Consider the following 17,098-nt stretch of genomic DNA (forward strand, 5'->3'; position numbering starts at 1 on the left):
CCAGATGGAGAAGCAAAAGTAGAACAGCTTGCAGTGAGATTTAAAACTAAAGAAGTAGCTGATTGTTTCAAGAAAACATTTGAAGAATGTCAGCAGAACTTAATGAAACTCCAGAAAGGACATGTATCACTGGCAGCAGAATTATCAAAGGAGACCAATCCTGTGGTGTTTTTTGATGTTTGTGCGGACGGTGAACCTCTAGGGCGGATAACTATGGAATTATTTTCAAACATTGTTCCTCGGACTGCTGAGAACTTCAGAGCACTATGCACTGGAGAGAAAGGCTTTGGTTTCAAGAATTCCATTTTTCACAGAGTAATTCCAGATTTTGTTTGCCAAGTAGGTATTATTAAGTACATACCACAATTGAGGTCTTGAAGAGTGCACCACACTAATGGAAAATTTGAGTGTTTTTCCTTGACCTCATCCTGTAGTTTCGTTAAAGATTTCTTTAGGTTTTCCACACATGGGATCACATGGCATCACTACCCATTCCCTGCAGGAGCCTAAAACTTTCAACCTAAAATAATTGAGGCTGGGCACAATGACTCATACCTGTAATTCCAGCACTTTAGGAGGCCAAGGCAGGCAGATTGCTTGAGCCCCGGAATTTGAGACCAGCCTGGGCAACATGGCAAAAATCTCGTCTGGACAAAAAAATACAAAAATTAGCCAGGTGTGGTGGTGTGCGTCTGTGGTCCCAGCTACAAGGAAGCTGAGGTGGGAGCATCCAGGAGGCCAAGGCTGCAGTGAGCTAGGTTTGCACCACTGCACTCCATCCTGGGTGACAGAGTGAGACAGCCTGTCATTTAAAAAAAAAAAACAAAAACAAATTTTCAGTACTTGAGATCTAGTAGAGACTAAGGGATGGGAAAAACCTTTTCATTTTTCATCTTCTTTCCAACAATATGAATTTCTTAGTTTTCAAACTATACTCAGGAAAGCTGGGCTTTAGGATTTATCATGTAGTGATGAGTTCTGTGTGTATTTTAATATTTTACTCAGGATTCCTATTAATTGAAAGAAATTTTTAACTTTTTTATTATAAATCTTTTTTTCAGGGAGGAGATATCACCAAACATGATGGAACAGGTGGACAGTCCATTTATGGAGACAAATTTGAAGATGAAAATTTTGATGTGAAACATACTGGTCCTGGTTTACTATCCATGGCCAATCAAGGCCAGAATACCAATAATTCTCAATTTTTTATAACACTGAAGAAAGCAGAACTTTTGGACTTTAAGCATGTAGTATTTGGGTTTGTTAAGGATGGCATGGATACTGTGAAAAAGATTGAATCATTTGGTTCTCCCAAAGGGTCTGTTTGTCGAAGAATAACTATCACAGAATGTGGACAGATATAAAATCATTGTTTTTCATAGAAAATTTCATCTGTAAAAGCAGTTGGATTGAAGCTTAGCTATTACAATTTGATAGTTATGTTCAGCTTTTGAAAATGGACGTTTCCGATATACAAATGTAAAATTGCAGCTTATAGCTGTTGTCACTTTTTAATGTGTTATAATTGACCTTGCATGGTGTGAAATAAAAGTTTAAACACTGGTGTATTTCAGGTGTACTTGTGTTTATGTACTCCTGACGTATTTGTATTAAAATGGAATAATACTAATCTTGTTAAAAGCAATAGACCTCAAACTATTGAAGGAATATGATATATGCAATTTAATTTTAATTCCTTTTCAGATATTTGAACTTCCTGCATGGATATACTTACCATTTGAATAAAGGGACCACAACTTGGATAATTTAATTTTAGATTTGAAATATATTTGGTAATCTTAACTATTGGTGTACTCATTTATGCATAGAGACTCGTTTATGAATGGGTAGAGCCACAGAACGTATAGAGTTAACCAAAGTGCTCTTCTCTAGAATCTTTACACTCCTGTGTGGTTACAAGTTAACTTTGTAAGTAGCCTACCTTCCTTCCTTAAAATATCTAGCTTCCTGTGCCCTTTCATAGATATTCGATTAATTTTTACATTTTAAACAAGTTGACTATTTCCTTTAGGGGTTTTGTTTCAAACTTTTCTGTCATCTGTCTCTACTACCTCAGAAACTGCAGCTTGGTTCTGATGATAGAAATTGAATTTTTCCTTGTAGTTGTGATAAAGTATGAATATTTTTAGAAAGTCTATACCATGTTCTTTCGTTAAAGATTTGCTTTATACAAGATTGTTGCAGTACCTTTTTCTGGTAAATTTTGTAGCAGAAATAAAATGACAATTCCTAAGAGCCACTGACATTCAAAAAATTCATTACTTATGCTTCGGATTCATTCTAGTCTAAAGTAAGGAAGACAATTTAAAGGCAGTAAATTCAAACTGCCGCATAATTTCCAGAGCTCCTAGTTTCTCAAGTTTGATACACACCAAAAATGTATTTGGAAATGGCTTGTATCAAATGTTAGGCAAATTGCTAAAGAAAAGAGGATGTTCTTATTGGCCTACTCAATATGGAACTACAAAGAATCCAGGTAGAACACAAAATTTTGTATATTGCAATTATGAATATTGACTGTCTTCCACCCATCTGTGTTCTTTCTGGTGAAATTACCTCATTTTATTTAGTGAGGAAAGACAGGTTTATTCCCTGTTACATGGGGATTTGGAAATTGGGTATCCTAAAGCAAGTAACTGTTCAACCACCAGTCAAAAGAGGGGAGGGATGTTGTGCGAGTAATGAGTGATGGTATACCATCACCATTCCACTCGGCCACAAAGCCAGATACTTGAAATAAACCTACTCCAAATGTATCAGTTCAGTCTTGAACCATGGATTACATATGTTTACACTAAATATTTCAAATTGGCTTATTTGGAAATCTGTGTAATATAAACTGATGTAAAGTGTGTTGTAACTTTTCAGCTGAGACAGTTGATGCCTTCGTCATGATTTTAGAATACTTAATGCAAGTGCTTTTTAAGAGACTTTTTACAGATTTGTATGCTTTCCTAAAGCACTAAAGTTACAAATTAAAAAGCTTTAAAAACTTTGACCAAAAATTTGACAAAATGACATGTAAACTGACTTTTCCCATATTAGTATTCCAAAGATGCTTAAAAGTGGCTTGTGGCATTTATGAGAAAGTCTTTGTGTCACATTTCAGGAAAGGACTTTGATTTCTCTTTGCTATTTAATCACTGATGTGGTCTAAACCCACGATAATATGTATCTTTCCTTTTAAACTGGATTTTATGTTGTCTCATTAAAATCTGCTTAAAGATAGAATAAAATTCATTATTTGTACATCTTAAGTGGTACTTTATGGCAAAAAGTATGGCCTAAGTAATTTTCAGATAATAACTGCCGAAGTATAGATTTTATAAAACTTGGGCATTTGGGAACTTTAATCCAGAGAATTTAGGAGTTGTTAGTCCAGAGATGCAGCTGACAGTCACAATTTAGAAAGTAAAAGATTACACCACTGTAATTTTATGAATGAGAAAATGAAGTGGTTGTACAGTTCCCCTCAGTCAGTTTTGTTTAACATAGGTTTTCAGGTTGATGTATACTATGTACTATGGTTAGCACTGTTGTAGGTATTGGCAAAAGCTTTTTTCTTTTCAAAAAAAAAGTTTTTTTCCCAGGGTGCTTACATTCTAACTATTCTTTTTAATACCCTGTTACACCCCATATGGAACACAGGGAAAGTGAGGTAATCTGCAATGTCTATGCTCAGCTTTCCCTTTCTTTTTTTTTTCTTTTTTTTTTTTTTAACTTTAAGAGATGGGAGTCTTGCTATGTTACCCAAGATAGATGTAACTCTCAGGCTCAAAGCAATGCTCCCGCCTCAGCCTCCCTAGCAGCCGGGACTACACGCGCGCCACCACTCCCGGCTCAGATATACTCTTGGTTTTTCTTTTATATGGCAGTTAGCAAAGGTCACTTCTGATGGAACGACCGGTCTATGTGGTGAGCGCAAACGCACACCAAACTTAACAGGTTAAATGGAGCTGGAGCGGAGCGCTGCAGGCAGGTGCGGGGCTTCGGTGCCCCTCAACCCGTGGCACCCAGGCAGCCGGGGCAGGACTATCGCGGGGAGATGCAATACTACTCAGTTACGAGGTGTGTAGTGCTAGCACGGGAAACTTGGAGGCCGCGCGGACAAGCCGGGCTGCAGTCTCGGGGTCGCCCCGCCCTGCCCCGCCCCGCCCCGCCCTTTCCCTGCCCCGCCCCGCCCTTTCCCTGCCCCGCCCCGCCCTTTCCCTGCCGCCGTGCGTGCCTTGGGGGGCGGGGCCTGGCACGTCGTGACGCACTGCGGCCGCGTTGCGCCGCGGGTTTGATGAACGCGGTTCCCGGGGAGACCGGTGCGGTTGCTGTGTGCTATGGAGCCGAGGGTCGTCAAGCCACCGGGGCAGGATTTAGTAGTGGAGAGTCTGAAAAGCCGCTACGGACTCGGGGGCAGCTGCCCCGACGAGGTGAAGCAGCCGCCTGAGGTCCGCGGGTGGGCTCCTGCTGCTGGGGGGCGGCCCGCTCCGTGCCCCGCGCAGTCGGCCTGGGGGCGCGCAGCGGCTCTGGTCCCGGCCCCGGCACTCCCGCCGTGGCTGCGGCTTGGGCCTCGTGGAAGCAGGCGGGAGGGGCGGGCGTTGCGCTGCAGGGGCGCGGGGGTGCGGGGGTGCCGCTTCACCTATGCCTCTGTGTTCATGGTATACTGGGCATGGTGTGGTGTTGGAGAAAGTGCTATTCAGCTTTTTTTTGCAGTGATGTGAGTGGAGTTGTGAAAACAATTGAATTGCTTTTTAAAAGCGGCTTATTTCGAAATAATTTCGGACTTACTCAAAAGTTGCTACAGTATTACCAAGAATTCCCTTGTACCCTCACTTGCATTCACAAATTAATATTTTGCCACATTGGCTTTACCATTCGTTCTCTCCCCTTCCCTCCCTACAAACGCATTTTTTCCCTTTGAACTATTTGAGGGTGATTTGCAGGCGTCATGCCCCTTTACCTCTAAATAGAAATAACTTGTGTATTTTTCCTAAGCATAAGGACGTTGTCTTTTAATAACCACAGTAATATTTTCAGGAAATTTAGAATTGGTATAATATTTGGTAATCTAGAGTTCATATGAAATTTCAGCAATTATCTCGATAATACCTTTTATAGGAAAATTTTTTCCTAGTGCAGATCCGACCCAAGAACGAGCATTGATTGCATTTGATTGTCCTTTTTGTTGCCTTTAATCTGGAACGGGTTCACAGCCTTTGTTTTCTGTAAGGTTGTTTTTTTTTTTTGAGAAGTGTAAGAATTATTTATTGGATTGTTTCTCCGTTTGGGTTTATCTTATAGATGCTTCTTCGTTAGATTGATTATGCATTTTTGGCAGGAGCATGAGATGAGTGATGTGTGGCCTGCTGTGGGGAGGAACATGACGTTGGTTTGTCACATTATTGATGATATTAGTTTTGATCACTTGGTTAAGATGGTGTCTACAAGATTTCTCCACTCTAACCTTTGTAATTAATACATAATTTGTGGGGAAATATTTTGAGACAGTAAATTGATTCTTAGTATACAAATTAAATATCTTTTCTTTTTTTTTTAGTATGATTTTTCAAATTTTTATCAGTCTAAGAGAAGAACTCTAACCTCCCCAGGTAAGCCAGTATTTTGTATATTTGGGGGTTTCAAAAATTTAATTTGAGGCTGGGCGCGGTGGCTCACGCCTGTAATCCCAGCACTTTGGGAGGCCGAGGCAGGCGAATCACCTGAGGTCAGGAGTTCGAGACCAGCCAGGCCAACATAGTGAAATCCCGTCTCTACTAAAGATACAAAAAATTAGCCGAGCATGGTGGCGGGCGCCTGTAATCCCAACTGCTGGGAAGGCTGAGGCAGGAGAATCGGTTGAACCCGGGAGGCAGAGGTTGCAGTGAGCCGAGATGGAGCCACTACACTCCAGCCTGGGCAACAAGAGCGAAACTCAGTCTCAAAAAAGAAAAAAATAGGCTGCGCGCGGTGGCTCACGCCTGTAATCCCAGCACTTTGGGAGGCGAGGCGGGCGGATCACGAGGTCAGGAGATCGAGACCATCCTAGCTAACACGGTGAAACCCTGTCTCTACTAAAAAAAATACAAAAAATTAGCCGGGTGTGGTGGCGGGCTTCTGTAGTCCCGGCTACTCAGGAGGCTGAGGCAGGAGAATGGGGTGAACCCGGGAGACGGAGCTTGCAGTGAGCCGAGATTGCGCCGCTACACTCCAGCCTGGGCGAAAGAGCAAGACTCCGTCTCAAAGAAAAAAAAAGAAAAAAAAATTTGAGAGAGAAGATTTTAAAAATAGTATTATTTAGACTTATGGGCAGTGCCAGATATTTTGTGATATATTGTTGTGGTAATCTTTCATGGTTTCTTTGTCGTTGACAGGTGATTTGGATATCTACTCTGGAGATAAAGTTGGTTCATCGTTAAAATATTCTGATGAAAGCAAGCATTGTAGAACACCATTGGGCGGCTTATTCAAGCACGTAAATGTGAATTGGTAAAGTACCCTGAAACTTTACTGTTGCTACCCCCTCAGTATCTCAAAAAACAGAAAGAGAAAAGGGCAGGTTATATTTTTGCTCTTTCCTGAGGACAAGTATAAGGCAGTCTGGAGCCTGCTAAATAGTTGAAGCGAGTCACTTATTAATTTTTACTGAGAATCTCTGTAATAAAAGCATAGACCTAGCATTATATTTAGTGGCATAATGGAAAGTTATTTATATAATGTAAAAGATGAAAAAATATATTTTTATGGTTATTCATTCAGGACCCAAATGAAGACTCTGCTCCCTTTCTTTAAAAATTTTTTTTTAGAAAAGGAACTATGGGCCAGGTGCGGTGGCTCACGCCTGTAATCCCAGCACTTTGGGAGGCCGAGGCGGGTGGATCACCTGAGGTCAGGAGTTCGAGACCACCCTGGCCAACATGGTAAAATCCCGTTTCTACTGAAAAATAGAAAAATTAGCCAGGCTTGGTGGTGTGCGTCTGGAATCTCAGCGACTTGAGAGGCAGAGGCAGGAGAATCACTTGAACCCGGGAGGTGGAGGTTGCAGTGAGCTAAGATTGTGCCATTGCACTCCAGCCTGGGTGACGAGCAAAACTGTCCTGAAGAAAGAGAAAACGAACTACAAAAAAAACTGCCATACAGGTTTTGTTAGGCAGCAGCATTTTACTATCTCTGGTGTGTCTGGTATTGTATGCATTGTATTTAGGTGATTGAGAGAGATTGAAGAAGGCGGTCTGGGGAGATGGTAACTACAGGGTATGTAGGATACAGTGCTGGGTTAAAAGAAGTTGCCGTTCTGTAAGGAAGATACTATTTACTATGGGGAAAAAATATAAAAACCGTGGAAGCTAAGGTAAAATAAAGATCTAAGTTGGATATTATTTAATGCTAAAAATATGTGGCAGAAAGAAATGCTATGGGTATCAAGAAGGAGTAAGCATTTTGAAATAAAGATGTATCCATATATAACATGAAATGTTGAGATAATTGTGGAGAGAAAAAATAATTATGCCTAAAGTATCTGTGTGTTACAGAATTAGTATTTGGGAGCTTGACTTTTTTTAATACAGTTTTCTCTTTACTTAAATAAGTTAATCTGTGTAACACACTTTGAACTGTTTTGGGTAAATAATAAGTACTCAAATGTTACCTATTATCATTATTATTACTATTTCATGTTGCACTCACAAAATCTAGTTGATCTAGATTTAGGATTTAGACATGAGCTACGTTGAATGTAGGGTAAGGAAAGTGAAAATTGCTTTTAAGGTAATAATTATAAATTTATGGAAATTATTTTCTTTTTAACTGAGTTTTATCATTTTTTAAATAATGACCTGGGTATAATTCTAAACTATAAAGGTTTTGGACTATGAAGGTTTTCATAACATTGGACCCCTAGTTGTGATCTGGTCTGAAACTATGCTGTCCAGCACAGTAGCAACAGGCCACATGTACCTATTGAGTACTTGAAATGGGGCTGGTCTGAATTGAGATATGCTGTAAGTGTCATATACACACTGGCTTTCTAAGACTTAGCATAGATAACAAAAATTAGCCAGGCATGGTGGCGGGTGCCTGTAGTCCCAGCTACTCGGGAGGCTGAGACAGGAGAATTGCTTGGACCCGGAGGCAGAGGTTGCAGTGAGCCGAGATCGCGCCACTGCACTGCAACCTGGGTGACAGAGTGAGACTCCGTCTCAAAAAATAAATAAATAGGCATGGATAAAATAATGTAAAATATCTTAATTTTGTGTGGGTGTATGTGGGTTTGCAGGGGGCGAGTCTGTTGCCCAGGCTGTGAGTGCAGTAGCATAATTGTAACTCACTGTAGCCTCCAACTCCTGGGCTCAAACGATCCTCTCACCTCAGGCTCCTGAGTAGCTGGGACTACAGACGTGCACCACTACTCCCGGCTAATTTATTTAATTTAATTTTTTTTTTTTTTTTTGTAGAGACAGAGTCTCACTGTGTTGTCCAGGCTGATCTTGAACTCCTGGGCTCAAGAGATACTCCCACTTCGGCCTCCCAAAGTGCTGAGATCACAGGCATGAGCCACCATGCCTGTTCTATCCTAATAATTTTTAACATTGATTACATGTTGAAATGATAAACTTTTAGATATATTATATTAACTAATATTTTTAAAATTTATTTTTTAACATGCTACTAGAAAATTTTAAATTACCTATATGACTTGTGTTATATTGCTTTTGAACAATACTATTCCAAAAATTTCAACTCAGATTGTCTTTTTGGAGACAACACCTGGAATTCTAGTTCTGCTCCACTTTCTACTCGTTATGTCACCCATCAGTTATTTGACTTACTTAGGTTTAGTTTCCTTATGTATATTATTTTAGCTAAAACTACCTTATAGATAACAGATTATTGGGAGTCAAAATAAAGTGTTCCTTAGCTGTAGAGTATACCACAGGTAGGTATATGTCATTTTAAATTAAGTCTATTTAATGTGTAGAAAAAGATGCTTGTAGTGGGTTATCAATGATCAGTGACTGTTAGTTTTTACATTTTTTCATTTTACATGTTTACATTTTGCAGTTTAAAAAATGTTTTTACATTTTTTCTCAGTTATGCTGTTAATATTTGAAAAGCAGTTTTATCTTTTTAAAGTGCTATAGTAAACTTCTAGATTGCTGTGATACAATTATTTTTTTAAAGCCTAGATGATGAACTGGATTCTTTCCATGAATTGAAGGAACAGGAAACAGAAGAAGAGTTAATTGAAAATGATTATAGAGTTAGTACCTCGAAAATAACCAAGCAGTCTTTTAAAGAAATAGAAAAAGGTAAAATAAATATTTTAGAACAATCAATTCAGTAGTAACTTTGTCAAGTAGAGTAAATGAAGCTTCCCTCCTAGTAATAACACTGGCCCCCAAGAGTTTGCATATTTCTGTGTTCTGAACTTCTGTAAGCTAGGAGATAGTTACTGTGCTTATTATTAAACTAAAGGAGCAGAGAAAATTAAACTTCATTATTTTTCAGTAATATTCCTGTACCCTCAAAATTTATCAAAATAAATTAATAACTGAGTAGATGATTGTGGTAGTATTTGACTACAATATTTTGAGAAAATACTCCAGATTATTTGAAGTATGGATTTCTGGGCACTGAACTGCCAGCAGTTTTCTGTGTATCTGGCTGCATTTCATAGTTGTGGCGGGATTTCAAGGAATGAGACAACCAGAAATGGCACCCTTCACCCTCTGGGCTACAAGACTTTGAGTTGCCCTGTTGATAATACTGGTGCTGGTATTATGGTCTACACACAACAACATTCATTTTCCTCTTTTCCCTCTCCTTCGTTTTCCTTTGTCCCATTATTCTCATCATTTGAGGAAGATGAAAAATAATTCTGTCGGGACTTGTGTTTCCTGCTATATGGGCGATTTTCCCAGTGGAAAACATGGGATAAGGTATAAAGAAAATGTTGCTTGTATTCCATTAAAAGTAATGGCAACAGCCACAATGACTTTTGCACCAACCTCATATTTGAAAGTAGACAAAATTAAGAAATGCTCAGGCCAGGGATTGGTGAGTCGGGAACCTAGACAGGCAAGTAGAGCTCTGTGAATGTGCCTTTCGCTTTTAGGGCATTTGCTGAACTGAGTGAAGCGAAGCTTTTCATTTTAAAAAATTCATACTATGTTTTATTTTTGCTTCTCCGTTGTCTGTTCAAAATGGAGTATAATGGAAGACACACCCCCCTCCTTTTTTAAAGCTGGGGCTTCCATGAGTCTAGTGCAAGTTAAAACCACTGAGCGTCGGCCAGGCGCAGTGGCTCACGCCTGTAATCCCAGCACTTTGGGAGGCCGAGGCGGGTGGATCACGAGGTCAGGAGATCGAGACCATCCTGGCTAACACGGTGAAACCCTGTCTCTACTAAAAATACAAAAAATTAGCCAGGCATGGTAGCACGTGCCTGTAGTACCAGTTACTCGGGAGGCTGAGGCAGGAGAATCACTTGAACCCGGGAAGCGGAGGTTGCAGTGAGCTGAGATTGTGCCACTGCACTCCAGTCTGGGCGACAGAGAGACTCTGTCTCAAAAAAAAAAAAAAAAAGCAAGGCCGGGCACGGTGGCTCGTGCCTGTAATCCCAGCACTTTGGGAGGCAGAGGTGGGCGGATCACGAGGTCAGGAGATCCAGACCATCCTGGCTAACACGGTGAAACCCTGTCTCTACTAAAAAAAAATACAAAAAAATTAGCCGGGCTTGGTGGCTGGCCCCTGTAGTCCCAGCTACTCGGGAGGCGGAGCTTACAGTGAGCCGAGGTCGCGCCACTGCACTCCAGCCTGGGCGACAGAGTGAGACTCCGTCTCAAAAAACAAAACAAAACAACAACAACAAAAAACACTGAGCGAGAGCATTTTATACTCTAATTGTTAAAAGAAAATAAATTCTGACAGTATAGTGCTGGCAAGGATATCAAGCAAGAGGAACTCACCTACTGCTGTTGGGAGAGTAAATTGATACAGCCACTTTAGAAAACAATTTGGCATCACTAGTAAAGTTGAATCTGCACATATACCCTATGATCTAGCAATTTTGCTACTACTTATATACCCTCAGGAAACTTTTTTTTTTTTTTTTGAGACGGAGTCTTGCTCTGTCGCCCAGGCTGGAGTGCAGTGGCGCGATCTGGGCTCACTGCAAGCTCCGCCTCCCGGATTCACGCCATTCTCCTGCCTCAGCCTCCCGAGTAGCTGGGACTACAGGCACCCGCCATCACGCTCGGGTAATTTTTTTTTTTTTGTATTTTTAGTAAAGACGGGGTTTCACCGTGTTAGCCAGGATGGTCTCAATCTCCTGACCTCATGATCCGCCCGCCTCGGCCTCCCAAAGTGCTGGGATTATAGGCGTGAGCCACCGCGCCCTGCCACCCTCAGGAAACTCTTAAACTTGTACACCAGAAGCCACGTAGGAGACTGTAGCATCTGTATAGCCAAATCAGCTCAAATTTCCACCTATAGGAGGATGCTGTATACAGTGTTTGCAAAATAGGATATACAGTGAAGATTTGTGAACCTGTTTAAAAGAAGAGGTTATAGAAATTATGTTAATATAATTACATATAAAATATAAAAGCAGGCAAAACAAGCAAGGACTTTTAAAATTAAGTAGTGGAGATTAAACAGCAAAGCAAAGCAGCATGTAACACTTATTTGCATTAGTGGTAAATTTGGTTTAGGGGAGAGAGGGGAACATGATTAGGGGCTTCTGAGGTTGCTTTCCATTTCTTGGCAATTAGTGTCTTTATATCCTTTAAAATATTTTATTTTGAAATCATTTCAGACTTACAGAAAAGTTGCAAAGATAGTGCAATCAATTGCTGTATACCCTTCACCCAAATTTTCGATGTTACCACTTTACCATATTTGCTATATTTTTCTTTGTCTCTCTTGAAACTTTTTAATGTTATATTTTGTACTTAAAGCATCTCTTCCTAAAGGTTACTCTGAGAATATTTGAAACAATAAGTTAATAAAGTTTATAATGCAAATGTTATTTTCTTTGCAGTTGCCTTGCCAACTAATAGGACCTCATCGAGACCTCGGACTGAGTGTTGTAGTGATGCAGGTGACTCTCCTTTGAAACCTGTCAGCTGTCCAAAATCTAAAGCATCAGACAAGCGGAGTTTACTTCCACATCAGATCAGTCAGATATATGACGAATTATTTCAGATACATCTGAAATTGCAGGTAAGAACTAAATACTGAATCGAGAATTCAGAAATATTTATGTTCTAAGAACCAAGCATTTACGAAATTTGAATATAATATATTTCATTTTAATTACTTTAGATAAGTTTGTCAAGACAAGGACGGAAGGGGACAAACTCAAATTATAGGGACTAATGAAGGGAAAAATACAGTGGCTGAGAGAAAATAGAGACAGTGGCGTTTTTATTTGTAGGTGTGTGTTTCAGACTGTCTTGTATTTTATTTGATTTCCATCCCATCCTTACTTAAGTAATAAAATCTGATAAAGTATGGTTTTTGATGTAGATGCTCTAGCTTTATTGTTTTAAGTACTTATATATAAAAAGTCTTCTTGTCAACTCTCATCAAAACTGAACTCTTAACATTTGCTTATTATCTGCCTTTCGGGTTTTTTGTTTCTAAAGTGTTTTTTTTTTTTGTTTTTTTTTTTTTGCGATGGAATCTTGCTGTATCACCCAGGCTGGAGTGCTGTGGTGTGATCTTGGCTCACTGCAGCCTCCGCCTCCTGGGTTCCAGTGATTCTCCTGCCTCAGCCTCCTGAGTAGCTGGGATTACAGGTGCACCCCATCCCGCCCAGCCAATTTTTTGTATTTTTAGTAGAGATGGGGTTTCACCATGTTGGCTAGGCTGGTCTTGAACTTCTGACCTCAGGTGATCTGCCCCCACTTGGCCTCCCAAAGTGCTGGGATTACAGGCGTGAGCCACAGTGCCCAGCCTAAAGAGTATAATTTATGTATTAAGCATCCACGAGAAGTAGAGAAGGAAGCAGAAGTGTATGTAATGCGCAGTATCTGTTTGAAATTCTTCCCATTGGAAACACATGAAATAGTTAAGCATTTCTTTAAAACCAGTATTTCGTTTTGTCAAAATAATTCAGATTGTAATTACCATAGCATTTTAGAAAAAGATTATTTTAGCCTAAAATCACCAGGAAAAGTTTAGGGAGAGACTTAATCTGGTCTTTGACTGAGAAAGATAATAGTGGAAAGGGCATTCCAGGTGTAAGGAATTGGAAATGAGAGGTGTTCTGAAAAGCAGTGGTTGTCCAATTGTGCATTTATTAGCCTTTCTGGAAGAAAGAAAATAATGAAAACTCAGGCTGGGTATTTTACAAGTTTTTAAGCAAAGGAATGTCAGAGTAAAAAGTCAGGTTTTAGGAAGATTCCTTTGATAACACTTTATAGGATAAAAAAGAATAGGCAAGATTGCAAGGATATATCTATCATTTGTAGCAAACAAAGATGTTTAATAAGAAAAAAATGAAGTACAATGGATTAACTGGTTTAATCAGTCTATAGTTTATTTTTATTTATTTATTTTTTTTTTTGAGACGGAGTCTCACTCTGTGCCCAGGCTGGAGTGCAGTGGCGCAATCTCGGCTCACTGCAAGCTCCGCCTCCTGGGTTCATGCCATTTTCCTGCCTCAGCCTCCCGAGTAGCTGGGACTACAGGCACCTGCCACCACGCCCGGCTAATTTTTTTTTTGTATTTTTAGTAGAGATGGGGTTTCACTGTGTTAGCCAGGATGGTCTCGATCTCCTGACCTCGTGATCCGCCCGCCTCTGCCTCCCAAAGTGCTGGGATTACAGGCGTGAGCCACCGCGCCTGGCCAAATCAGTCTATAGTTTAATCTGACTTTAAAATTTACTTTGTAAGTACAGCCACTGTGGAAAACACTTTGGAGATTCCTTAAACTATAAGTAGAACTACCGTATGATCCAGCAATCCCACTCCTGGGTATATCCCCGAAAAAAGAAAACAGTGTATCGAAGAGATACCTGCACTCCCATGTTCATTGCAGCTCTGTTCATAATAACCGAAATATGGAGTCAGTCTAAGCGTCCATTGGCAGATAAAGAAAATGTATCTATACACAATGGAATATTATTCAGCCATAAAAAGAATGAAATCTTATCATTGACAGCAGCATAGATAGAATTGGAGGTCATTATATTAAGAGAAATAAGCCAGGCACAGAAGGACAGACATTGCATGTTCTCACTCGTGTGGGGTGGGAACTAAAGAAGTGGGTCTCATAGAAATAGAGATGGAATGGTGGTTACCAGAGGCTGGGAGGGGAAGGGTAGCAGGGGTGAAGAGAGGTTAGTTAATGGGTACAAAAATACAGTTAGATAGGAGTAAGTTTCAGTATTTACTAGTACAATAGGGAAATTATAGTTAATGATAATTTATTGTATATTTTAAAGTGGCTAGAGAAGAATTGTAATGTTCTCAACACAAAGAAAGAATAAATGTTTGAGGTAATAGATATCCCCATCACCTTGGTGGGGATGTTAAGTAGGCTGTTTGGACTTGACTTTGGAGCCTGTGAGAAAGATCTGAGCAGTTGTAGGTTGGGAACAATTAGCATATACTTGGTAATTTTAGCCATTGAGTGGATATAATTAAGCAGAAAGAGTATAAGGAATGAGAAGGAAAATTGCTCCAGCCCAAATCATAAGGAATATTAGTAATTAAGTGACAGTAGAGGAAGCAGAGCCTATAAAGGAGCCTGAGAAGCCATGGCCAGAGAGAGTTGGTGGAAAACTAGGAGAATGGTGTCATGGAAAACAATGAAGGAGAGCATTTTAAGTTGGAGGAAAGAGACGGCAGTATAAAATGCTATTGAGAGAATCAATAAAATAAGGACTGAAAAGTGACCTTTAGATTTAGTAATAGGTAAGTCATTTCAATAGAGGAATATGGGCTGAAGCCAGTCTTAAGTGAGTTGAGGAGTGATTCTGAAATGAGAGACCTCAGCAAATGTAGATGGTTGTAAAGGGGAGGAGGTGAGTGGGTGGGGCCAAGAGAGATTTTAGTTCAGATGGGGTGGGAGAGATTCAAAATAATAGAGGGATAATCACCAGAGTAGTCTTCACAGGATGGCTTAAGGCAATATGATCCTGAGCCTGCCTTTTTAATGAGGGAAGGAGAAGCATGTATATATGTATTTTATGAGAAAGAGATTGATGTTTTCTTCTGCTGTCTTCTGTTTTTTCCCTGTGAAGTTAGAGACCAGGCTATTCACAAAGAGTGGAATATAGGACATGATGTATTCCAAATTAGTAGAATGGAGAAGGCTCAAAATAGACACTTTGGAGAATGAGGGAGAGAGAGCTGGCTGTGAACATATAAAAAGATTTTTGGACTGCATTGAGAATCTAGTACAGGATTGAGACCATGAATTCTCAATGGGGCCACTTTTCACGGTGTGTGATTTTTTTTTTTTTTTCTCCAGTGGTACTTAGCTGAGTAGCATGGGACCAGGGAAGATGGTCAGTGTGCTAATCTAGACCTCGTTCTTTCAGCCCAAGGTGATAGACAAGATGAGGGAGTGGAGGGTATAGGTAAAATAGTGGACTATGATGTGGAAGCAGAGCATGGAATTTAAGCTGGATCGGGAACTAAATCTGCATAGTGCTGATCCATTTTGGACCCTAAATTCTCTTGCATCATCACAGTGGACTCTTACTATAGTGTCATATCATTTAAAATCAAGATATAATTTCTGTGCAAGTTTACTTGCTATACTAGTCTAGCTACTGTAATCCAGATTGTCCTTAGGTACCCCTGTATTCCTGAAAACCACTTGGTTAAACCACAGTGTCAGCCAATAGGAATATAATTTGCAGAATTTGTGACTTTTCAAGAGCATTAAAGTCTGGCATTTTGATACAGTGTGAAACTGCAGCACAACAGAAATTTGCTGAAGAACTTCAAAAGCGAGAACGTTTTTTACTTGAAAGAGAACAACTGCTTTTCAGACATGAAAATGCCTTGAGTAAAATTAAAGGTGTTGAAGAAGAGGTTCTTACAAGATTTCAAATTATAAAAGAGGTAACTATATAGCCTTTGATTTTAGAGTGGTATATTTCTTCTTTTCTTCTTAGATTCACTAGTTACTAACATTTTGGCACATTTGCTTATTTCTCCTTCCCTTCCTCCTCCTCTCCACGCCTACACACACACACACACACACACACACACACACACTTTTTCTGATCCATTTGAAAGCAGTTTGTAAAAATCATGATTCTGTCCCTAAATACCTCAGTATGTATCTCCTAAGAATAAAGACATTCTCCAGACCATTAGCATATCAGGAAATTAATGCTAACTAAATAACTTATTTATAGTCCATGTTTACTTTCTCAATTGGTCTTCAGTATGTCTTTTATTGTTTGTGGGGCGGGGGGGTTGTTTGTTTGATCAAGCAACTAGACAAGATTCATGCGTTATATTTGGTTGTTATATCTTTTTGGTTTCTTTGAATCTAGAGCACTCAACCTCACCATCTTTGAAGAATTCAGGCCAGCATCCTTATATGTCACATTGTGGATTTGCCTGATTGCTTCGTAATGATAATATGTAGACAAAATATTTTTGGCAAGGATATTGTATAGGTGGTATAATATACCTTGCTTCATATCAAGACATATATTACTGTACATATAACTTACTTGGAGTAAAATTCATTGTTGTACAGTTCTATGAGTTTTGAAAAATGCATTCAGTTTTGTAATCACAACCATCAACAAGATCAAGAGTAGTTCAGCTTGCCAGCAGTTCCCTTACGCTCTCTTGTAGCTATCCCTTTCCTCCAGCCTCAGCCCTTGGCAACCACTGACCTATTTTCTGTCCCAGTACATCTGCCTTTTCCAGAATGTCATGTTAATAGCATCATTTTATGATTTTTCTTTATCTTTGGTTTTCAGTAGCAGTTTATTTGCAGTGTTTCTTGACATGCTTTTCTTTCAGTTTGTTCTGTTTGTGGTTAACTGAGCTTCTTCAATTTGGAAATTTCTGTCTTTTGCCAAATTTGGGGAATCTTCAGCCAATATTT

General features: G+C 39.7%; 2 protein-coding genes across 18 annotated transcripts in view; both read left to right on the plus strand.

The window, feature by feature from the left end:
* The window catches only part of LOC100989340 (E3 SUMO-protein ligase RanBP2), a 65,638-nt gene extending 64,067 nt beyond the window's left edge, over positions 1–1,571 (plus strand). For all 5 annotated transcript variants that reach the window (XM_055107465.2, XM_055107461.2, XM_055107463.2 and 2 more), the window contains 2 exons: positions 5–339; positions 1,062–1,571. In XM_055107465.2, coding sequence (XP_054963440.1) covers positions 5–339; positions 1,062–1,367 — 641 coding nt within the window. In that variant the 3' untranslated portion in view covers positions 1,368–1,571. The remainder of the gene's footprint in view (positions 1–4; positions 340–1,061) is intronic.
* Positions 1,572–4,193: 2,622 nt separating this feature from the next.
* Positions 4,194–17,098, plus strand: part of CCDC138 (coiled-coil domain containing 138) — a 96,301-nt gene continuing 83,396 nt past the window's right edge. For 4 of the 13 annotated variants that reach the window (XM_034952408.3, XM_055107483.2, XM_034952409.3 and 1 more), the window contains exons 1-6: positions 4,278–4,445; positions 5,573–5,624; positions 6,387–6,501; positions 9,193–9,320; positions 12,053–12,234; positions 15,934–16,092. In XM_034952408.3, coding sequence (XP_034808299.1) covers positions 4,353–4,445; positions 5,573–5,624; positions 6,387–6,501; positions 9,193–9,320; positions 12,053–12,234; positions 15,934–16,092 — 729 coding nt within the window. In that variant the 5' untranslated portion in view covers positions 4,278–4,352. Of the gene's footprint in view, positions 4,464–5,572; positions 5,625–6,386; positions 6,502–9,192; positions 9,321–12,052; positions 12,235–15,933; positions 16,093–17,098 lie in introns of those variants that run through there. The other 9 variants (XM_063594704.1, XM_055107485.2, XM_055107486.1 and 6 more) reach the window with 6 other exon arrangements.

Source organism: Pan paniscus, chromosome 12 (genome assembly GCF_029289425.2).
Source record: "Pan paniscus chromosome 12, NHGRI_mPanPan1-v2.0_pri, whole genome shotgun sequence".
Lineage (NCBI taxonomy): Eukaryota > Metazoa > Chordata > Mammalia > Primates > Hominidae > Pan > Pan paniscus.